The sequence below is a fragment of the Leishmania major genome, chromosome 30 (genome assembly GCF_000002725.2).
Source record: "Leishmania major strain Friedlin complete genome, chromosome 30".
NCBI classification, from domain to species: Eukaryota; Euglenozoa; class Kinetoplastea; order Trypanosomatida; family Trypanosomatidae; genus Leishmania; species Leishmania major.
Window position 1 is genome coordinate 704,346 of NC_007271.2, and position 23,376 is coordinate 727,721.

Below are 23,376 nucleotides of genomic sequence, written 5' to 3' on the forward strand. Positions count from 1 at the left end.
GCGGATGGTCGGTGCCCCACGCGCCACCTTAGCAGAAGGTGCTTTCAGTACCTCGGACGATCCTCTCGTTTTTATAGTCTGCTGCTGCGCGTGCCTCTGTTCGGTGCCCACAAGAGCGAAAGCCCACAAGGGGCCCAGTCGGGTGGCGCTCCCCCATGTCTCATGGGGGAGGGGAAGGAAGGGCGTGCGGGGCTGCGGGCGTGCGAGCCTTTTTGTTTTCTTCTTCATGACTCCACCGCCCATGAGAGGTGCATGCGCGCGCTGCGCACAGACTGTATGTGTGCTCGAACTGCTGTTGTGCATCTTTTTTTTTGTTTTTTGACTCCTTTTTGGGTGAGTGTGTGTGTGTGTGTGTGCACCTCGGTAGAGGCGATGGACACGCAGGATGGCGCAACGTGTTCGAGCCGCGACCAAAACTTGACGTGTAACGCGACGCTTAAAGAAGATAAACGCTTCCGTGAACGAGCGCTAACGAAAAGAACCACCAATCGACATCGGTGCCACTGCTACGCTCCACGGAGGAGGTAGGCGTGGATGGGGCCACTGCAAAGTCTTTCCCATGTGTGCGTGTGTGTCATTCATCTACAGAGCCTGCACGATGGCACCGCTCTGGCTTTGCCATTAGGGCCTCTGTGAGCGCTCAGAACGAAGAAGGGGTGCTGCACCGACGCCGGCATAAATGCGCGGATGTCCACCATGCGAGTGTACGACCCAGTGATTGCACAAGGGCTGACCCGACTTCGCGGTCACTGCAGCAGCAGCGAGAACCGGTCGGGTAGCCTTTGCATCTTTTTCTCGCCACCAAGAGACACACTTTTCAGGAGAGAGTTGTACTGCCATGCTCATTCATTAGTCGGTTCGCGTGCAGTGACACCACAGTATTCGCATGCCGTCAAGCGCCCATGTCACTGCTCCCATCTTTCGTCTCTCCTCTCCTCTTCGCTGAGCGTATGCGTCTTGGGTGACGGCCTCGGTCGTGCGAGTGCCGGGGAAGAAGACAGAGAGATAGCGAAGCACCGTCTTGATAACGGCGGCCGGAAGGCACCCCTCCACACGCTACCAGACACCTCTCTCTCTCTCTGCTTACCGCTGGCAGACTTCGGGACGGCTGGCCTGCATCTGCTTCCTTCCTCGAAACTGCACCTTCTGTTTACTAATCCCTTTTCGCCGTGGCTGCGCCGCTACTTCGATCGAGCGCAGCTGCCATACACGATAGAGCATACATGCATCCATAGACGCACACGGACACTCACACGCGTACGCCGTCCCCCCCCCCTCACCTGCCCTCTCATACAAAACTGTGAGCATACACCCTTCACACATTGAGCCGGTCAGCTCCGTTTTCTGTGCACGGACGTGCTACCTTCGCGCGTGAACGGCTGCGCCCATTCGTTTGTGTTTTACGTTTTTTTTTTCTTTCGCGTTCTTTCTCGTGCCGCTTTCGCTACTTTTCAATGCCGCACGCAGGCAACAAGCTGGTACCCATTGGGTGCAACATGAACGATGCCGCCTACCCGTTTCGCGGGGAGCACCGTCTCGCCAACTGCATCAATCACGGTCACAGTGGCGTCGTCAAGAGGATCCCGACATCGATTGCGATGCGCATCAGTGGATCCAACTTAGTAATCGAGGAGGTGAAAACGCCAAAGGGGGTTGAGTTAGAGTGCGAGTTGGGCGTTGACGGCGGCATCGCGCGACCGGTGTCGCTGCAGCAGGCCTCTGCCTTCATGGTGCCCAGCGATGGACACAACTACAACCTCATTGCCGCTGTGAAGGCCAGCGGCAACCCGATGAAGCACTACTGCAAGCTCACCTTCAATGGCAGCGAGGGCATAACGGTGCTACGTATGCGCGCGCCGGAGGGCTGCAGCCCAGATGCGGTGTACATTGTTGCCGATGGCCGTCGGCTGCGACCCACGGCGGGGTGGTTCCGCATTCCCATCCACACGAAGGAGTGCGCTCTGGTCGCGAATCTCCCGCTCGACGACGCGCCGCCGCCGCCGCCGCCGCCGCCTCCTCCTCCTCCTCCTCCTCCTTCCTTTTCATTCACCGCTACCCCGCCGCTGCCGCCGGCGCCCAGTGGCGGACTTGCTGAGAAGACGCTCGAGGCGACCACAGGGGCTCCGTGGACGGCAGAGAACGTGCCTGAATTGGAGACGCGCATTCATCCCCCCCTCATTCCTAACGCGGGAGCGGTGACCCTCACGGAGCCCGTTCCCGCCGCGATGCCCAGCTTTGTCGCGACGGCGCCGGGCTTCAGCCTTCAGCTGACCGGCGAAAACGGCAGCTCCGTGTTTGGCGTCGGTGTCGCCGCACTGCCGCTGAGCCACCGCCGAGCGCAGACGGTTCAGATCGTGGTAAGCGACGCGCAGGGGCGGGTGTTGCTGCGGCAGCGATCGCATGTGCCGTCGCTGGAGCCCGCGGCAGTCTCTCTGGCGGTGAAAGACGACGGCAAGGGTGGACTTGCTCTGAGCGCGAATCCCGGCAGCAAGATTACAGTCGGTGGCGTGCCGCAGGCGGATCCTTCAGCCACGGCTGTCTTGCCGCGTGTTGTGCCCCAACGAGCTGTTGTGGAGCAGCCAAACGCAGACGGCTCTGTCTCGAAGGCGACGCTGGACGTGGCACCGACGTCTGAGCCCGCCCCCGTCTCTGCAGCCGTGTCGAAGCAGCTGCCGCAGCAGCCGCAGGCACCGGCGCTGCCGGAGGCCTGGGTGAAGGAGCTGTCGGATGCGCTGCAAAACTCGAATCCGGAGGAGCAGCGCCACCTCCTGCAGAGAATTTATCCCTCGTCGATTCCTGGCGTGACGATTGTGAATTTCGTGCGCGATCAGCTCACCCGCCAACCGCCCGCCATCTCTTTCACCGTCTCCAGCAACGGCTTGGAGGCGGTGCAGTGCCCCGGCTGCTCGGTCACTGCCGCCGTCGGCAACGATCCTGCGCGCCAGATTCCGGCCTTTGGGTCTGTGGCGTTGGCGTCGGGAAAGTCGGCTCTGCTGACGGCGACGAGTACGGTGAGGCATAGCGCCGTGTCTGCATGCCGAGTGCAGATAGGGGTGCCGAGCGCCGTGGCCTTTACCAGTCCAACGGTCTCGGCATACCCGCCGCACGCAGCGGCGGGACCGCCCATGCAAGCGGGTCCCTCCGCAGACGAAAGGGCGGATTCCGACGTGGTGAGCCGTCTTGTGGACTGCCTGTTGCGCCACAACCTGAGCGCGCCGCTGGTCGCCAGGGAACTCGACAGCATGTCGACAGCCCCGTTCTCCGCGCAGGGGCGTCGCATGCTTTCGCTCCTGACAAGCTGCTTACGCAGCGCTACTGCGAGCGGTGCGGCCGCTGCGATGCAGGCGGCTAGCACTCAGGCCGCCGCGATCACCCACGCGGCACCGGAGGAGATCTTCTTCACGTGTGGGCCGGGCTACGTGGACAACATCTACACAACTCAACCGCAGTACCAGCTGTTTGGCGCCGTAGACAACCAGGCGCCGCAGGTGGTGCCGCAGCGCGGCCGGATACCTGCGCAGGGTACTCTCGAGGGTGAGCACAAACCCTTCTTCATTTGCATCACCGCGCGCGACCCGATAACAGGGGCTGTCAAGGTGGAGAAGACGGTCACGGTGCTCGGTGTTCGTCACGAAGCAAAGCCGACTCCTGCTGCCGTGGAAGTGCCACCACCCACTCAGGTCAGCTACACCGCTGCACCGACGGCTGCAGAGGCGCTGCCAGAGGCATTTGCTGAGGAGCCGTTGCACCGGCTAGGCGCAGCAGCTGCCGGGTCACCTGCTTTCATGCCAGAACAGCAGCCGCCCCCCAGCAGCGCGGGAGCCGCGATCCCATACATGGATGTGTCGCTGCAAGCAGTGGGCCAGGACGTCCAGGCGCGCATCCTGTGCCATCCGCATCTCCGCATCGTGTGCGACGTGGACGGCGTCGGCGGTAACACGGGCCGCTCCGACTTTGTGGCCAAGATGCCGGCCACCCGCTTCCACCAGGTCAACTTCAGCCTCATAGATCTGTATGGCCGCGTGGTGTTCCAGCAGAAGCTCGGCGTTCCAGCCATGATATCGCCTCTATGGGGGCTGGCGTTGCAGCACAACGGCCTTGCCGTGGATCCGGAGGTCGGCGCCCTCGTGACGGCGTCGATCGACAGAGCGCTGGAGCGAACGCTGCAGGGCAACTTTGTCTCCTTCGACGCGAGTGCTCCGCACTTTGTGCACCTGCGCAAGTACCACGACAGTATTCATGGCGGCGCCGCAGGTGAAGTGTCGCTGCGCCTGCCTGGCCTGGCACTGCCAGAAGAGCTGGAGGAGGTAACGCGTATTATGCGTCGTCGTGCCAACGGCGAAGCCAGCGATCCGCAGACCAAGACGGAGCTCGAGCAGCTGCGCGCTCGCTGCACCACAACCTCCGTTGTGGAGCTGATTACCAGCATCCTCGATGCCTGGCCTGCGACACTGAGTGCGGATGCGCGCACCTCCGGTGGCGACAGTCCATCAAGCCGCGTCTTCTTCCGTTTGACGGGGACGGATTGAACGCGGAGGAGGATGAGGGCCAACCAGCTGAGAGCGTCAGAAGTAAAGGACCGAGAGGTCGAACGCGCACATGGCAGCGGAGGGCTGCTTGTGCGTCTGTCTCTACTGCCTTTGTTTGTCAATGTCTTCATCTCTCTCGTTCAGCTGCCTTTCTCGCTCGCTCGTGTTGCCATTGCTTTCGTGCATCGGCGTGTCTTTTGAGGACGTGTGCCTGATAGACGTCTAGATAGATGACGGCGACACAGGTCCGTATGTATGTGTATTTGTGTGTGCCTTGTTCATGTGCGTGTGTGTGTATGTGTGTGTGCCTTCCTCTCTTTCTCTCTCGGCGGTCGAGCGAAACTTGCGCTCTTTATCGCTTCCTGTTGTGTTTTGTTCGCCTTCAGATTTTCGTCGTGTCGTGCATCCTCCCTTTTGCTTTCGTGTGTGCCAGCCGCGCCAGGAGACTGCCCCGGCCTTTTTTTTTCGCGGTGGTCATGTGGTAATTCTGCCTGGGCGCTCCCCTCCAGAGGACAGTCGACGTGTCCGTGCCTCCTCCCCCCCCCTCCCTCCCCTCCCTATCGAGTGTGGTGGACTAGAACGAAAGACACGCGAAGAAGACGAAGACAATACACAAGCGAGAAACTCGCGTATTAGCGGCAAGGCACCCACGTCCTCAACGCCTCCACTGAGGGCAGCGGCCACGTGGAGAGACAGGCGAAGTCCACAGGACGGTTTTGACGATGACAGGAAGCCGTTGAAGGGGGCAGAAGCAGTGTGGCACATACACGCCTACGCCCTCATGAGCGCGTGAGACGGGTGCGACTCCGGATGCTCAGGCCTATGCACGTGTGCCATGCTACCTTGTTTTCTGATGATGTGCCTCATGTTCGTTTTCTGTTCTCGCCTCCTTCCCGTAGGCTACCTGCGTATCACACAGAGCACGCGAAAGCAGAGGCGCTGGCAGCCTTTACCCTCCGCTCGCTCGCCCAATCTCCCCGTGCGCCGTTGTGATTCTGCTGAACCCTCCGATTCGGCATCTTCTGAACACCCTATTTCTACGTACTCCCCTCTGACTCTATCGCGCTCTTGGCGGCTGCGCTGCGCGAGTGCGTGAGGCCACCATGCTTGCACCGCAACGAGACGCTGTAAACATCGCTCATGAGCAGGTGTTCGGGTACAGGCCGGCGCGCAGCACTGCTGCTGCGGACCCTGCTCCTACGTCACAGCGTCCACAGCCGCCGCTCACGGCTCCGCCACTGCGTTCACGCCCAAAATGCCATCCGATTCCTAGCAGCGGGCCCGCGCTCGTGCCACGCCAGCCAGCAGGGCGACGACGCTTGCTTGCTGGGACGCTCAGTCAGCGCCAAGCTCCTCGCAAGCGCATTATTCTTTCGAGCAGGGGCCCCGGCACGGAGCGCACTTTTACCCCGGCGCGGCAGCAGTATGACGGTGTGGCCTACGAGGACCCTGGGCCGCGTGCACCGCTCGACTCCAAATGCTACAGCTCCCCCATCTCGACCAGCAGCAGAGCCTCTTTGTGCGCCAACGCGCTCACGACTTTCGCACAGACGGAGCTCAGTGAGCCAGCGCCATCTCCCACATCCCCGGTCATCACGTCTTTACCACGCACGAATCCGTACTACTGCCGCATTCCCAAGTCACCGCCTTCGGCGAGGGGGCAGGCGGACGCAGATGCAGCACCGATGCCGCCTCCAGAGCCTGTTCGCGATGCCCTTGAGTCCTCGCCACGGAAGGCCAGGGCCACCTCGCAACCGCAAATCACAAGCTCCCCATCTTTGCGCACCGCTCCTAGTGTTGGCACCGCGGCTGCTTCCATGGTGAGTGCAACGGCGACGTTGCACAGAAGCGGCAGTGCAGGCGTTTTCGAGCGTCTCGGCGGTGAGTCGCGCATCGGAGTGACGATGCTCGGCAAGCGCGTGCGCCAGTGGGCCGAGGGTGCGGGCCTGGTGCTGCACCCCTCCAGCTCTGCGTGGCACGCGCTGCTGGCGTACTCGACGGAGCCCCTTAGGCACGAGCGGCTGTGGCGGCAAACGTGTGCCAAGGGCCGCTACCGGTTGTCATTGCTCGCGCGCGCCAGGGTCGGCGACACCACTCACTCTGCCAACACGGTGCAAGAGCACAAGGCTGCTCATCGGCCATCGCATGCTGATCCGCGCCAAGAAGCCACGACTCATGGGCAGCGGGGTCCTGCGAGGCGACGCTCCTTACCTTCGGCCACCCCTGGCGGTCTGAGCGCCTACCGCCGCCAGCAGGAGTACACGCGGCGGTGTCGGTGGCAGCTGTGGCACTTTTTCGAGCAGGGCAGACGCTACCTGACGAGTGTGTGGCGTGTGTCGCCCCTCCTTGACTGTCAGCGACGCCACGCCGTCCGCTACTGTGGCAATATCGAGTGCAGAACAACCTCTCCTGCATCGTCGATGTCACGCATCTTCGATGGCCGCTACGTGGTCCCGAGTGCGGCGAGTATCGACGCCGCGCAAGAGGAGCACAGAGCACTGGAGAAGCGGGTAAACGTCCTGCTGCGTCTTCTGCGGCAAGAAAGCGGCCCCTCTGCGCCGACGAGCGCGGTGCGTTCTCGCAGCCATGAAGGTGCTGTCAACGGAGCTGGAATGGCCGCTTGCGGAGCGGGGGACATGGCCGGCAGCACTGTCTGGGACCCGGATGGAGAGGGGGCGGAGGATGAGGAAGAGGCAAACGTGTACCACTCGGTAAGCCAGTTGCGGGGCATCAGTGAGGCTGTGGCGGCTACGCAGCCATACCTCGACGTGCGCGTCGATGAGACGACGGGCCTCATGCATTTGAGCCTTTACGTCAACGGAGATGCCGGCGGTAACGGTGCGGAATTCGCCGACAGCAGCGTCGCCGGGTGCATCGACAACCACCGCTGGGTGATCCTGAAGGGCCTGTGGGCGCTACAGGTGCTTGTGTTCTGCTTCCATCGAGAGGAGGAGCTGCCGTCATCGACTGAAAAGCATGTCGACGCGCACCTCAAGAGACAGGGCGGGTATGACGAGCAGACGGAGCAAAATGTGAGCCGCCGCAGCCGGATAGTCGACGGACTGGTGGTCAAAGGCGTGGCGTTCGCCAAGGTGAAGACGGGGCACACTTTAGCGACAGCGCAGGACACCTTTGCATGCACTCGCTGCGGACAAACGCGGCGTCGTCATAATGAAGTGTATATTTCGAAGAAGACAGGTCGTATTGTATGCGGCATGTACTACTGCGTTGTGTGCCTGGCTCGCACGCACCACGTCCGTCTTCCACCCATGAAGAACATGCCGCCGGGTCTGCTCGGCGAGAGAGGGGCTTCCGTGGCGAATGTTAGTTGGTTGCACACATTGCGTGACGTCTCTTCCGCTCGATCTGGCGCCTCGCCGTCGCAGTTTTCGAACACAGGCTTGTCAGACCTGCTTCCGTCGGCCTACGCGCATCAGTGCAGCATGAGCTCCGCTTGCGCTGCCGACGCACTGCAGTTACCGGATGAGGCGGCGGCCACCGCGATGCGAGAGTGGACCCGTGCTGCGGCTGCTGCCCCGCCTCCTGAGTGGCACCCCGGCGGTAAGGTGGACAGTGATGAGCTCTTTGGTGGGACGCGCGGGTTGGGCTGCCCGCCTCCGCGACCTCGCATGTAGGATGCGAAGAGAAAAGGTCCGCTCTTCTTTGTATTTGCGTTTGTCTTTGTGATGATTAGAGTTGGCGCTCCCCCCATTGCCATCACGTAGCCGTCCTCCCAGTGGGTGTTGAGAGACGAGTACATCCGCTGCACATGCTCGGCGATTTCTGCACGTCTGCTTGTCCGTGTATGCTGACGCGCCGGCGCGTGTTGCTTCATCTTCTCTCGACTGCGGCACCACCTCTGCGTTCTCCGAATCAGCTGTTGGGGCACCTTTGCAAGTACGCACGAATGGCGCGTCGAACGTGTGCGGCTCTGCAGCGCTGCGAGGGAGGCAGCAACGTGAACATTACTCGTCTGCTAGAGACGACGCGGGCTGCTTTTGACTTGAGCTTTCCAATTCGGCACTCACAGCAGGGCCACTGACGGCCTCTCCCTCGTGCTGGAGAAATTATGCGATGCTGCGGCTTCCTTCTATCATGTCCTGTCTTGGATTTGCCTAGTCGCGTGCAACCTCACTATATTGCAACCGCCGCCCCCTCCCCCTTCCCAACGTGCCTTCCTTGCCTCGACGACAGTTTCCTCTGCAGAACTCGTTTCTCCCCACTCATCGCGAAAGGCAACCCGACTGACGGGAAAAGCATGAAAAGCACGCAAGCGAGATGAAGACAGAACCGAAGAAGAGCAGAACGAAAAGAGCTGCTGTGTGCCTTCTCGTCAGCACTACCTCCTCCTCCTCTCCGGCATGCCGGCTGGCACTTTCATCGCACTGATGGCCTCACAAGCTGTGCTGGGCGGATGACGGGGTATCGTCCTCGCAAACCGCAAGAGCACACGCACACACACACACACACACACACACACAGACAAGAGGACAGTGGTAAGAGCCCTCTATCTGGTCCATCCTTTCCTGCCTCTCTTCATCACCCGCGCTCCCACCTCTCCCTCATTCCTTTACGCGCAAACACGCATGCAGATGCGGGCATCTAGACAACCCGCGTAGCCCCCCTCAAGACACTGCTAGCAGATGGAGAGGACACGCATCGCTATGGCTCTGTGTCTTCTTGACAGTCTTTCTTAATCCGTTTCATTGCCGTTGCTTTTTCGTGCGCCTACTGCTTCCCTCCGTGGCATCTCCATCCTTTTCCTGTGCGAGATCACATCAATAACCGCCGCCAAAGTCGAGTGCGACGCATCCACGCATGAAGGCATGACAACGCTGGTGCCTAGTGCAGGCGACGATGCACAGTCACCTACGTGGAGGACACCACATGGAAGAAGTCCCTCACGCCCTCTCTGTATTTGTGGTGGATCGCTGTCGACACTGCGCTATCTCTTGTCCTTTGAAAGCTTCCTTCCGAATCACCACCACCACTGCTTTCTGCTTCACTTTGGTGCCACGTAGACTACGCACGCACGCACACCCGTGGCGGTCACGTGTGTGGCCTCTTTATTATTAGCACTGCCTTTGCCGTTCTTGTCGCGGAAGGGGCCGCTGATGGCGGTTGTCCTCTTGGCATGACAGAAACCTCCCTCCCACGCGGGTGCTGGCAGACGATCTCTATCGCAATGCGTTTCTTGAGCAGCAAGTCGATGTCTCCGCCGTTGCAGACACTCTTCAGGGCCTTCCCCCTCTTTTCCAGCTTACACGAACACTACACCTGAGCGCTGGCTCGGCTGTGCCCTGAGAAGCGTGTGCACTCGAACCCGCGCAAACGGCCTTGAAGGGGAGGCCTGTGTGCGTGCCTGTGTGCCTTGACAAGCAAAGACACTCAACAATAGCAGCAGGCAGTCGCGGGTGCGCGCAGGCTCATCGGCATAATGGCACTTGCTCCGCCTTTGTCGAGTCAACTATCCCATTCGTGAGACACGCGCGAGGTACTCCGGCGCATGATTTCTGGTTTGTATGGATGCACCATCTCGGAGCAACCAAAGAGGTGCACGTCATCTGCGAACAGAAGAAAAAATGGGGCGGTGGTGGTGGTGGTGGTGACGTGTTGTTCACGGTTCGAGCGCTTTGGTCGCTCATTATGGTCTTGATAGTGAGCTCCGGTGTCCCACACACGCACCAGCTCTTTGGCATGGGTACTTGGAATCTCATCTCGCATGTGTGCGTCAGGGACGCTCGTATTCTTTTGCCTCTTGCGCATGTTGCTTTCGATTTACCCATTTTACACCACGCATTGCGATCGTGAAGCAACATGTCTGTGCCTTCAACATTCCTGAAATAAAGTGCGCGTCCCCGCTTTAGCTTCGTCCGACAGTGAAGCAGCGTGTTCGACGGCTTAATGCATCGTACCGGGCTTAATGCCTGTTTGGGAACAGCTAGTCGGTGATGAGTGTGCGACGCAGCAGGCAGCAGTGCACCACCGACACCATCCAAACACCCGCATGAGCCGCCAACACCATCTCTGCGACGGGCCCGCACGTAACGTTGATGTCACCCCTTCTCTCCCACTTCTTGCGCATGCACTTGTACCATTAAAGTCCTCCCCCCGGGTGCTGATGATCTCGCATCTTGTTTCTAAATCTTCATCGACAAGATAACTCCACCGATCAGCTTGTGAGGCGCTTCGCATTCATTCAACGTGAGTACCGGCACAACCGCTCAGTCAACTGCGCCCAACAGAAGCATCCGCACATAATTCGTGGTGTGAAGCCGCTCTTTTTCTTCGGGTTTTCCTCTGGCATTTCCTGCTTGACATGCTCCGTCGAACGCTGCTTCGCTTCAAGCCGACCATCCTGACGGCAGCCGAGGCGCTCCAGGATGTGAAGGATGGCGCGACCATCGCGCTCGGCGGCTTCGGCCTTTGCGGCTTCCCGTTCGAGCTACTCGAAGCGCTTAACCAGAAGGGCACAAAACAGCTTACCCTCATCGCTGGTACGACATCGGGGCCTGAGAACGGGACTGGGCCCCTCGCGCGCGATAGGCAGCTAAAGAAGATCATCACGAGCTACGTTGGCGAGAACAGCGTTCTCTCGGATCGACTCATGAATGGCGAGTTTGCAATCGAGTTTTGCCCCATGGGCACGTTGGTGGACCGGCTGCGCGCTGCGGGTGCCGGGCTGCCCGCCTTCTACACCCCCACCGGCTACGGCACAGCGGTAGCCGAGGGCCGCCTCCCTGTGCGCTTTGCGCCGGGCAAGCCCGTGAGGGTGGCCGAGTACAGCCAGCCACGCGAGACGCGGCAGTTCAACGGGCGGTGGTGCACGCTGGAGATGGCGCTGCCAGCGGACTTTGCGCTTGTGCGCGCGTGGAAGGCGGACAGGCGCGGCAACCTCGTGTTCCGCGGGACAACGCAGAACTTTAACCTTGCGTCCGCGAAGGCTGCGAAGGTGTGCATCGCGGAGGTGGAGGAGATTGTGGAGTGCGGGGAGCTAGACCCGAAGACGGTGCACCTGCCCGGCGTGTATGTGCACCGCCTGGTGTGCCCACCGAACATCAGGAGAGCCGCCGAGTTCGTGGTGGAGCGCAAGCCCGGGTTCTCGACGGGGACGGGGAAGAACGCGCATGCAAGCCGCAATCTCATAGCTCGCCGCGCAGCCCTTGAGATCAAGGATGGCATGACTCTGAACCTTGGCATTGGCATCCCCAACATGGTGGCGAGCTACATTCCGCCGGAGATGGACGTGGTGCTGCAGGGAGAAAACGGCTTACTCGGCATTGGCCCCTACCCGCTGCCGGAGGAGGTGGACCCCGACATCACTAACGCCGGCAAGCAGACTGTCACCATGAGCAAGTCAGGCGCTTCGCTGTTCGACAGCGCCGAGTCCTTCAGCATGATTCGCGGTGGCCATTTGGACTTGACGATGCTTGGCGCGCTGGAGGTCTCTGGCACCGGCGACATTGCCAGCTGGTGGATACCTGGCAAGCTGCTGAAGGGCATGGGTGGCGCCATGGACCTTGTCATGTCGGGCTGCCGTACTGTCGTGCTGATGGAGCACACGGACAGGGAGGGTAAGCCCCGCGTGGTGGAATCGTGCAGGGTGCCGCTCACCGGCACCGGCGTGGTTGACCTGCTCATCACGGAGCTTTGCACGTTCCGCTTTGTAAAGCAGAAGGGCGGCATCAACGAAATGTGGCTGTCGGAGCTCTCCGAGGGCGTCACGCTGGAGGAGGTGCGCGCAAAGACAAGTGCTGCGTTCAAGGTTGACCCACATCTCAAAATGATGCCGCGAGCGGATCCTCTACCAACTTGAGCGATGGGCCGGCGGCTAGCTGATCATTTCACTCAGTGCCTTTTTTTGTTCTTCTTTTATTTCGCTTGCTTCCACGGGTAGCGCTGGTGCGAAGTTGTGTGGCAGCTGCGTTCCACCCGCACGTATGTACCGCATACGCAATCACTCGCCCTGTTTCCATCCCTCTTACTTCGCTTCATCCTTGATGTTCTCCTTCTCCGTATAGGCTTCCCTTCACGGTGCACTTTCTTTCTTTGGGATGTTTTCACCGAAAACATCTGTGAGCGCTTAAAACATCAACGTGCGTATTGGTTTCTTGTATTGTGCTTTGGGACCGCGGTCTGGAGAGTGGGGGTGCTGCGTGTATGTCGCTCTCTCTCTCGCTGCACGCCCGCCTTTTCGACCCTCCCCCCGCCTTTTGCTGCTTTAGGTCATGCTTTTCTCTTTCTCTGTGTTTTGTTGAAGAGGTGGGCAGCTTGCACTCGCACTCACACACACACACACACACACTCTCTCTTGCCCTCTCTTATCCTTCATCTTGCTCCCCGCCTTTCTCTCACAATGTGGTACCTTTGTCTGTTCGACATTCCTACCGTCTTCTTCCCTTCCCTTGCACTGTTGTCCATGCGCGCGCCAAAATATTCTTTTCTTTCACAGCGCTTCATGGATGTCTGTGGTTGTGGGTATGTGTGCATGTGCCTTCAGAGATGCTGCAGCTGTGTTGAGTGATTCTCTCCCGCTCTCTTTGTGCGTTTGGCTATCGAAGAAAAATGGCCGCTTGCAGGGCCTCTTTTTTATTTTTTTCTCTGCTTCGCTCAGTCACTTAGGTAGAACGCAGGTGCTCACGTGTCCAGGAAAAGGTGGACAAGCGTTAGCTGAGGTAGTCCGTGACTTTGGAGTGCACGCTGACATCCTCTTGCACTTCCCACTCCTGAAAACCTTCATCCCTACCCTGTTTTCAAAGACGTGTGGCCACTGTAGCTGCCGTGCCAATGAGCTTTCATACGCTTCACGGAGATGCATTGCCGGGCGTGAACCCACGGCAGCCACTGTGTCTTCACAGCTTTTCTGCTTCTCTTCCGAATGCGGGAGGTCCATCTCCCTCTTGAAAACGTTTTGATCAGAAAAAGAAAAACGGCACAACAAAACACGCACCTGAACAGCGCAACGTCGTTTTGACGGAGCACCCTGGCTTGACAACTTTTTTACGCATTGCTTGGCTATTCTGGGGGACGCCATCAATGATGGAGACGACAGACCACGTTCGTCCCGCCCTTCAGACTGACCGGCGATATATGCAACAAGAGGTGTTTCTTGTATTGCTATCTCTTTCTCTCTTGCTGTATTGAGCATGAGGGTACGCGTTATCGGTGCGCACGGAGCCCCCCCCCCCCACGTCTGCTGCCTCGCTTTTTGTTTTGTTGCTTCTTCACCGAAACTCTCCGTGCATTACCGCTCACTCTCCTCTTTTTCTCTCCTCTCTCGCGCCTCCTCTTTGTTTCATATATATGCATATATAATTTTTTTTCGGCTTGCTTTCAGCCGTCTGCGCCGCCCTCAAACTTCTCTCTATCCTTGCCCTTCTCTCACGTGTATCTAACGAAGGCATCGTTGCCTTTTAGTGGAGGAGCCCACCACAGCGGAGACGCACACGCACACGCCACACAAAAACAAAAACAAATACAAACCCCCTAAACTCATCGTGCCCGAAGTCTTGTTCTTTCGTGGATGTATTCACTCTCTGCTCTCTGCACTTAGAGTTTGAATCCTCTATTCTTTTTTGTTTTCGTTGTTTAGTTCGTTGCTTGCAGACCTCGTCCAATCTGCAGCACCCGTGGGTGACACTGTTACCCCGTAATCAGCCACCCAGCGCTACTGCCGCTGCCTTCCCCTCCCTCGTCTTTAACTCGGCAGTCCCTTCCCTCCCTCTTCTCTTCTTTCGCATTTTTCATCTTTATTCACGTGCCTTTCGCCACGTCGTCTCGGTCTCCCACGGTGGCGAGCACTGCCTCTCCCTCCTCTCCGTTGCCCATCTTCTTTTTCTTTGTTTCCTGTCGCTTTTTGCTGCGTGCGCGAACGCCTTGCTGATCCCTCACAAACCACCCCACAGGAGGGCAGGCAGGCAGGCAGGCAGGCACGCAGGTGCTCGCCACCCCCAAAAAAGAATACAAGCGCACCCGTCTGTGTAAACGAGCACGCGCGAAATAACACCCTTTTTTCCACCACCAGCACCAAGGAATACAGGCAGATAAGCAATCTCTTCTTGTGTGTTGATATATATATATATATATGTATTCCTCTACTGATATATTTACCCCCCTCCCCAACACAGACACACACACATCTCTTCCTCCTCCCTCCCCCTCCGTTTCGGACCTCCTTCCCTTCTCCTTTTAGTCGTGGGTTGATATCGTTTTATTTCTACATCCTCTCTCTCTTTTTCTTTCTCTGAGGGACTCGACGGGTGGTGGCACATGCTCCATATACGCACATCGAAAAGTGCCCCCCCCCCACACACACAAGTAGACTATCACACGTTGCGTGCTTCCAGTTAGTTGTGACTTGAGTCGATTTTGTTGTTGTTGGTCTTCCTTTATCTCTGTCATAGCGAAGGCCAGCGAGCACTCGACACCAGCATTTTTTTTCGGGTCGCGCGCATGTTGGACTGTTGTCTTTCGTGCCCTCAAAACCACTGTGGCCACCTCTCTTGCATTGACTCTTATCCGCGGGTGCCTTCTTTTCTTGCACGCCCTTACGTTTGCAAAACGGCACTTATTTACTCTCATTGCTAAGAATTCATCTGCCTCTGTCGCCATGCTGCGCCATACACGTCGGGCCTTCCGGCCGAGGGTGATGAGTGCCGCCGAGTCTGTCCAGGACATTCACGATGGTGCCACCATCGCGGGCGGTGGTTTTGGTTTTTGCGGCTTCCCGTTCGAGCTGTTCGACGCCGTCAACGCCACCAAGGCGAAGAACCTCACGGTGATTGGGGCGACAATGGGCGGTGTGGACAGCGGCTTTGGTCCGCTTGCGCGAGACGGGCAGCTAAAGAAGGCCATCACCACCTACGTTGGCGAGAACCCGCTGTTCACGCAGCACCTCTTTCACGGCGAGTTCGAGGTGGAGTTTTGCCCCATGGGCACGTTGGTGGACCGGCTGCGCGCTGCGGGTGCCGGGCTGCCCGCCTTCTACACCCCCACCGGCTACGGCACAGCGGTAGCCGAGGGCCGCCTCCCTGTGCGCTTTGCGCCGGGCAAGCCCGTGAGGGTGGCCGAGTACAGCCAGCCACGCGAGACGCGGCAGTTCAACGGGCGGTGGTGCACGCTGGAGATGGCGCTGCCAGCGGACTTTGCGCTTGTGCGCGCGTGGAAGGCGGACAGGCGCGGCAACCTCGTGTTCCGCGGGACAACGCAGAACTTTAACCTTGCGTCCGCGAAGGCTGCGAAGGTGTGCATCGCGGAGGTGGAGGAGATTGTGGAGTGCGGGGAGCTAGACCCGAAGACGGTGCACCTGCCCGGCGTGTATGTGCACCGCCTGGTGTGCCCACCGAACATCAGGAGAGCCGCCGAGTTCGTGGTGGAGCGCAAGCCCGGGTTCTCGACGGGGACGGGGAAGAACGCGCATGCAAGCCGCAATCTCATAGCTCGCCGCGCAGCCCTTGAGATCAAGGATGGCATGACTCTGAACCTTGGCATTGGCATCCCCAACATGGTGGCGAGCTACATTCCGCCGGAGATGGACGTGGTGCTGCAGGGAGAAAACGGCTTACTCGGCATTGGCCCCTACCCGCTGCCGGAGGAGGTGGACCCCGACATCACTAACGCCGGCAAGCAGACTATCACCATGAGCAAGTCAGGCGCTTCGCTGTTCGACAGCGCCGAGTCCTTCAGCATGATTCGCGGTGGCCATTTGGACTTGACGATGCTTGGCGCGCTGGAGGTCTCTGGCACCGGCGACATTGCCAGCTGGTGGATACCTGGCAAGCTGCTGAAGGGCATGGGTGGCGCCATGGATCTGGTGGTGTGCGGTTGCAAGACAATCGTGTTGATGGAGCACACGGACAGGGAGGGTAAGTCGCGCATCGTTGAGAACTGCAGGGCACCCGTCACGGGTCGTGATTGCGTTGAGATGATTATCACGGATCTGGCCGTCTTTGTTGTGAAGAAGGCGGCTGGAGGTGTGAGGTCGCTGGTCTTGACGGAGATTGCCGAGGGTTTGACGGTGGAGGAGGTAAAGCTCAAGACTGAGGCACCCTTCGCCGTGTCTGCGGACCTCAAGACGATGCCGTTGGCGCCTGTTCCAAGTCAAGTGTAGAGGGCTCAGACTGTGGGGATGCCTGCTGTCGGGTGGGGCTGAGAGCAGTGCCAGATGGCGGTTTTCCACCCCCTTTTGTTTGCTTGTTTTCTCGCCTGTTTCTATGAGGACTCGGGGACTATTATTATCTGTTTCGGGATGGGAGAGCCTTGACAGCTTGTCAATGGAGAGCGATGCCTCACGTCTTTCTTCCCTCACGTGTGCTTTTTTTGTTTGCTCTTGGCAGCCTGGAACTGATCGTCTCAGCGTCCGTTGTGTGCAGGGGCGGATGGTAGCTCCCTCTCGGGAGCTGCGCACGCGGCTTTTCGCGTGGAGTTATGGACTTTACGGCTACCACATCGACTTGACAACAGGTTGGCGTGTCGGCCTCTCTCTCTCTCTCTCTCTGCGTACGTGTGCACATCTCGATTCATTTCTTTCGCCGTGCTATCCAGTACGAATCTGCCGTGGTGCCTGCGAATCAACACGGCGTCATAGCACTCGGTACGACGTGCGTAATTAAAAAAGGAAATAAAGTACAAACCACAACCTTTCGCAAAAAGGGTCCAGAGGTCATGGTAGCCCCTCTCCCTCCTTGAGCGCTGCTCCGAGTGCCGTCGTGCTTCCCATTTCTTCGATAAGATGGATTTGCAGATCGGTCAGGGAGCCGCTCAAGCGGCGGGGGAGGGAGGTCGAAGGCGAGAGCGTCTCTCTGACTGCTTCTGCTTCTTTTGCTGCCCGCCGCGGGCATGTGTGTGGACACAGTCGGCAGCATGCAACACGGCGTTGAGGGCATACAAACACACACACACACACACACAGCCCTCTTCTGCACAACCACCTCTCCATTTCGCTATCTTGTTTCTGATCTCGCGGGCTCCACAACGCCACTGTGTACCCCTGACCTTCGCTTCGTTGTTCCTACACGCATACACTGGCACACGCACATGCATTGCCAGCGTCCTTGAGTGCTTTTGCAACACTTTGAGGGTATCTCCCTCTTTTCTTGCAGCTCCCGCGCTACCACACCATCCCCTTCGCTGCTGCTACTGTCGGATATGTGTACGTGGCGAAATCTAGAGTGTCGACTCATACGCTTGTTGGTGTTAGGATCCGTTTACCTCGGTGCTCTCTGCGTCTGCCGCCGCGCTGCTCTCTGCCCCTTTTTTTCCTCGTCGCTCGTCTTTCCGTTTTGTCGGGTGCATTTCCGCCCCGCGTCGCTCCGTGACCGAGCGATACGTGTCGTTGTGGGCATGCATGCGTCCGTGTGTCGACTGCGTGTGCAAGTCGATGCTTATGCGTTGTAGTGTGGCGGTCAGGGAGTCGAGGTACGGAAAGGCAGCGCGCCTATCAAGCGGGCGAAGGAGCATCATTTGCGGGCATCATTCGCTTTCTCTGTTTGGGTCGTAGTTTTTCTTGGCTCGCGTCACTCATATTGTCGCGTCGCTGCCCCATTCCATCCAACCGTACAGCTACAGGCGCCCCGCGCGCAGATCGACAGAAGAAGCGGAAACCCCGATCCCTGCATTGTCTCGTTGGACTCAGACCGTTAACGCACCGGGCTCTTCTTTCGCTCTATACCATCTTTCTTTTCATCGCCTCTCCACCGAGGGTGTTGTCTGTCGGGGGGTGGGGTTCCACTGCTAGTGAACAGTCACGGCCCACTTCTGTGCACCAGGCGTGCGCTAGACCCACACGAATACACATCGACGCATTTACCAAGATACTCTGTGAAGACACGGCTCCCTTGGTCGTGTTGCACTTCTATGCCTTGTTTTCTTGCCGGTATTTCAGCTTACTTTTAGACTAGCTGTTGTCAGTGACACGCATCTGCGACGCCTCCACTCGTCTCGCCGCTCCACCGGCACGGACAAACACACGCCCGGGTGCGCACGCCCCAGTGCTCAAAAGACCCCGTTCTCCCGCCCTTTCCCTTGCTTGGCTAGGGGGAGTGGTAAACCACATACAACGACACATCAACACTGACGAAAAAGGAAAACGCTACAAGAACCGCGTTGTTGAGCGTCTCGACGTCGGCCTTGCTTAGCCCCCGATACAGTGCCCCTCTATGCAGGCGGAGCGATCGCTGGGCGAGCCGAAGCGACGGGCGCGCTTCTCACCCTTGCCAATGTCAACACCGCTCCTCTCCTTCGACGTGCTGGAGTGGATTCCCAACAGCAGCGAGTCGCTCGCGCGTCTTCCCGTCGGGCGTGCCGCGTCGGTGTATCCCCCCGACAGCCGTGCGTCCGTGGCCCCTAGTGAGGGGCGAGTACACCCGCGCGACTGCACCGCCTTCGAGTCGTCCTGCGGCTCCTGGACGTGCTTCCGGACACTCTCCCGCTGCGGCGACGCTCTTGTGCTGGAGGATGCGCAGCTTGTCGATGTTGGCGCCGCTCGCCGGCACGGGTTCACGTGGCAACAAGGCCCAGACCGCCTGCCATCAGGCGGCGTGAGGACCGGCTACATTGGTGCGAGCGCTGGTTGCCGGCGGACGCTCGCCTCAGTGTCGGAGAATGCCATGGACATCGGTGCTGACATCGTTCCCCGAGATTCCCTTCTCGCCGACCGACGCTATGAGCGACCGGCGCCTCCTGCGCAATGCCGCAAACGAGGGATCCCGATGCAGGATATCCATTCCGTATGTCGCCACTGCTTCCAGAAGCCCGTAACGCTTGTGTTTGACGCGAGGGGTCACTCAATCAGCGCACGGGACAGCGCCGACACGACGGCTCGCGGCGATCGTGCGAAGCGGGTTCTTGCGCAGAGCCGCCATCATCGCAGTAGCGGCTTGGAGATGGCGCTGGCTCTGCAGTGGCGCTACGAGCTGTGGGGACCCGTCGGCGTCATCTTCACTCTGCGAGGCGGTCGCCGCATTTTCTTGGCCTTCGCATCGACGCAACACGCGGAGCAGATAGTGGAGCTGCTGGCCAGCTTTGCCACCGGCGCCGAACTCGGTCGCCGACAGCCGAGTGATTCCTCCCCTCACCGGAGCAGCACCGGCGCATCTGCGTCTTTTTCGCAAGTGCCCGCGTGGTCTGCCGGTGATGACATCCCTTTCGCTGCTTCTGCAAGTGGGCCGCATGCAGCTCCACTCTCTTCTGGTGGACTGCAGCGCTGCGCTTCGCCGTCTTGCGCCTCCGTGCACATCGCGTCATGCGAAGCCTCCTTGCGAGGGGCGCCGGCAACGCCATGCTCGCCGCAAGCCGGCTCTGCGTTCTCGTCGGCGTGGGCTTCTGGGGCCCCCTGGCTTGTCTCTTCGACACCTGCGGGCCCGCAGACAGGAAAGCGATGGCGGAAGACGGGATCCTTCACGGATGAAAACTCGCCGTCGCCGCTCTCTGATACCGTGCCCGCGTCGCAGGAAGTGGGAGGGGCACTAGCTGCGAGGGCACGTCGTGACTCGAGCAGGGTTCCTGGTGGCGGGTATTTGTACTGCCGCCCGTGGGGAGAGGCATCGCGGTACCTGAGGTACTATCTTAGGGTATGCACGACGGCAGGGAGGAGTCACGTTGTTCATCTCTCGCGGCACCGGCTACGCCTGTGGCAGCGGCTGCGGCAAGTCTTTGGAAATGAAAGGCGCACCGTTTCGCTAGATCTGCGTCGTGCCTCTGTCTGCCCAAGCGCTGCACACGAGAATTTGTTGCGGGTGACATACCAGGCCGAGAGTTTTGCGCAGTACAAGAGCTTGCAGCCACTCGGCGGTGGCGTGGTGTTTGTGGGCCCGGTGAGCGACTTCGCTGCCTCGCGCGCTGCGCGTCGACGGGAGCTGGAGCTGTGCGCTGACTACTCGGTAGTCTTTGAAGCGCTGGCCAAGTCACCTGAGGAGAGGACATCGTGGCTTGCGTTTTTTTGCAGCCGTGGCGCTGCGGTGCAAGCACCTGTCGACGCTGCCCAGCTGGGGGATTATGCTGATGTCTTGCTAACGCCCGAGAAGCCAGTGGCCTTTCAGCAACTCGGCGGCGAGTCGCTCCTCGCCACCTCACCTGCGAGCGGACCTGGACAAGAGATGTTGCTCTCCAGTACGGCGGATCAGTGTATGCCGACCTGGGAGACCCCTACCTTCTCCGCAGAAGCGGTTTCTTCTCTGAAGCCACTGTCTAATGGCTCGCCGCACCTGCCGCTGAAGGAGCAGTCAGAGGGGAGACGAGGCGGCTGTCGAGCAGCTGCGGAGACAGCGGCGGCGTTACGGCTGAGCACCCTTTACCGCACGTATCCGAGCAACGTGTCTCCCTCTTTACCCGAGCGCCATCCCGCAGCCGACGAGCACGCCAGCACGCTAACTAGCCCGTCACCACTTTCAGCTGTGGCCGCTGGCACGGGAGACAGGCAGGAGGAGGAAGAGGAGCTGACGATTGTCGTCGAGGACGATGAGCTCGACCGGACAACACCGTGCCCTGAGGCGGCTGAGCCGCACTCGCCGGGCTACATGATGCAGAGCGATCCGTCAACGATGGATCACACAGCAACTCCTCCCCGTCGCACCTCTGCCTCGCCTGTGCTGGATGAAGGTGGGCGGTGGCTCCGGAGCGGCACTGGGAGGGCCGTCGAGGCGCCGAATATCATGGCCGCGGCGAACGAGAGCTCGAAGGCCCATCAAAGGCTCGCTAATACCCGGTTGACTATGGCAGGGACGATTGTGGCCCCTATGTACTTGGAAGATACTACCTCCTCCGAAGTCTCGTCTCACGAAAGGCTGAATGCGCTGCCACCGCAGCTACCCGCAAAATACGAGACGAGCAAGATTCGGCGAGGCGCCGGCGAAACACTGCTGGATCACACGGCGGCTGCACAAGGGGCGCTCGGTACTCCACTTTTCACCGTGGAGGTGAACAGCGCAGGGCGTCACACACCTGTGGCGACAGCCAACGGCAGTGCGACACCAGTGCCTCTCAAAGCCCCATCCACCGTTGTAGCGTCGGCGTCTGTGCTTGCTGAAGAACATCTACGCAGGTCTCGCTCTTCCAACGGCGTTAACACGCCGCCTCGCACTTCCGAACTTGAGACAGCGGCTTTCACGACTACTACGCTGGGGTCCTTGGTCGTCGGGTTGTCGCAGCGGATGTGGCAGACGCCAAACAGAAGCCTCTCACTAGACGCCCCGCTCGACGCGACCCCGCCAGCGGCGCTACGCAACGGCGCCGAGAAGCCAGCACCCACGGGCACGAAGTCGTCCTCTGCGCCTCAAGCACCGCCGGCGAGCTTGCCAGGGATGATGACGGGTCATCGCCTGCGCCATCAGGATGCGATAAACGGACTTGTTGATGAGAACCACACAATGCATGATACCTTGGCATCTTGCTCCCCGGCACCGTCGTCAGGGGGCAGGCCTGGCAAGGGCGACGGAGATACAGATGATGCACGGGGCTCTGATGCGTCGTCTTCATCATTTTCTACTCGAGACCGTGACTCTCTGTCATCGTCGAGCTCAGCAGTGGACCCGCGGCTGTCGCAGTTCCTCGAACCCTATGTAAACGAGACGAGCCTGGACCAGGTGGGTGGTCGCCACCGGGGTGATGGTGTGTCGATCGGGGTGCCGGTAACGCCGTTTGATCTTCATCTGATTCCACCGAGAGAGTACCGTGGCAATCGGTTCACCGCTCTCCGCGTGCCGGGTGAGGCGTCTGCGATGTAGTCGAACGTCCGCAATAGCGGGCGCGCCACCCCACTTTTCATTACAAACAACTGTGCGGGCTTAGAGCAGACACCAGGTGGTAGCCGGGCGCATGGCTTGGCAGTTGCTGCGACACCTCTTCAGCTCCGGACATCCAGTCGTCTTCGACGCAGCGACAGCGACTATTTCAATAGCCCGCTTACGCTGGAGCGTCAGGAAGTTATGGAGCCGCGTCGGCACTCCTTCTGCGACTCGCTATTTTGTGCACTAGAGCTGAGTGGCATGGCGTCTCCTATGTGTCGCAGAGCAATGTTGTTCTCTTTTGTGGTACGCTGTGCAAGGCAGGGGCACTGCCGAGGAGGCGCGAGGTCGCCCTGCCGATCCGCTCATGGATCACCCACCCCCCCCTTCTCTTTCATCATGCATCACTGATTAGTGGACGCGTCGCATGCTCCCTTTGCCTTGCCTTGTGGGTACGTCGGTGAGTTGCGTGTTTCCTGTTTCTTCGCGTGGCGATGTGGCATATTTTACGCTTCCTCAAGAGCGACATCAAAACAAGCTCCATCGCCGCTCTTCCTTCTCGGCTAAGAGCCGGCCTTTACGATGATACTTGTCGCATCCCCATTCCATCCCTCATGCTGCTCTCTTTCTCTCACACATATACACGCGTAGAGCCAACACGCAGGCAAGTGCGGTGTCGCTGCGCGTTGGATGTGCAAAGACGCAAGCATAAATCGAATCTTATCTCCTTTCGCCCCGAAATGCGAAACAAAGTAATAACGCGTTTGCCAGAGGGCTGTCGTGGTCGAGAAAGGCGGGTGTTCAAGGTGCCAGATACGTGCTGTTGCAGGGCGATGGACTACCCATGCTCGGAGAAGCTGCGCTGGGGAAAGAAAATGTTAGCAGCCACGTCGTCGTCCACCGCTTCCACAAAGCGAAGCAAAACACGCAGGCAGGAGCTGACGGAGTACCAGTTTCGCTGTTTTTGTGACTTTTTTTTTCCTCCTTCAGCTGCTCGCCACATGCTCTATTCGACTGTCATACCTCCCCTTGCATCCAACTCCACCTTTCTCGCTTCCTTACGCGGCATTGCTTTCTCTTTGTTGTCTGGCGGTGCTGGTTGGCGTCACCTTTTCTCCCTGCGCAGC

General features: G+C 59.4%; 5 protein-coding genes across 5 annotated transcripts; all 5 read left to right on the forward strand.

The window, feature by feature from the left end:
* Positions 1-1,454: 1,454 nt before the first annotated feature.
* Positions 1,455-4,529, forward strand: LMJF_30_1900 (conserved hypothetical protein; the record flags this gene model as incomplete). The annotated part of the gene is made up of 1 exon (XM_001684741.1): positions 1,455-4,529. One exon carries the CDS (start codon positions 1,455-1,457, stop codon positions 4,527-4,529), a length of 3,075 nt encoding a protein of 1,024 aa, XP_001684793.1.
* A 1,817-nt stretch (positions 4,530-6,346) lies between these two features.
* LMJF_30_1920 (hypothetical protein) lies at positions 6,347-8,164 on the forward strand (the record flags this gene model as incomplete). The annotated part of the gene is made up of 1 exon (XM_001684742.1): positions 6,347-8,164. One exon carries the CDS (start codon positions 6,347-6,349, stop codon positions 8,162-8,164), a length of 1,818 nt encoding a protein of 605 aa, XP_001684794.1.
* Positions 8,165-10,848: 2,684 nt separating this feature from the next.
* Positions 10,849-12,345, forward strand: LMJF_30_1930 (succinyl-coa:3-ketoacid-coenzyme a transferase-like protein; the record flags this gene model as incomplete). Its single annotated transcript, XM_001684743.1, has 1 exon — positions 10,849-12,345. The coding sequence occupies one exon, from the start codon at positions 10,849-10,851 to the stop codon at positions 12,343-12,345; it is 1,497 nt and encodes a 498-aa protein (XP_001684795.1).
* A 2,793-nt stretch (positions 12,346-15,138) lies between these two features.
* LMJF_30_1940 (succinyl-coa:3-ketoacid-coenzyme a transferase-like protein) lies at positions 15,139-16,638 on the forward strand (the record flags this gene model as incomplete). The annotated part of the gene is made up of 1 exon (XM_001684744.1): positions 15,139-16,638. The coding sequence occupies one exon, from the start codon at positions 15,139-15,141 to the stop codon at positions 16,636-16,638; it is 1,500 nt and encodes a 499-aa protein (XP_001684796.1).
* A 2,047-nt stretch (positions 16,639-18,685) lies between these two features.
* On the forward strand, positions 18,686-22,249 carry LMJF_30_1950 (hypothetical protein; the record flags this gene model as incomplete). Its single annotated transcript, XM_001684745.1, has 1 exon — positions 18,686-22,249. One exon carries the CDS (start codon positions 18,686-18,688, stop codon positions 22,247-22,249), a length of 3,564 nt encoding a protein of 1,187 aa, XP_001684797.1.
* Between the last annotated feature and the right edge of the window lie 1,127 nt (positions 22,250-23,376).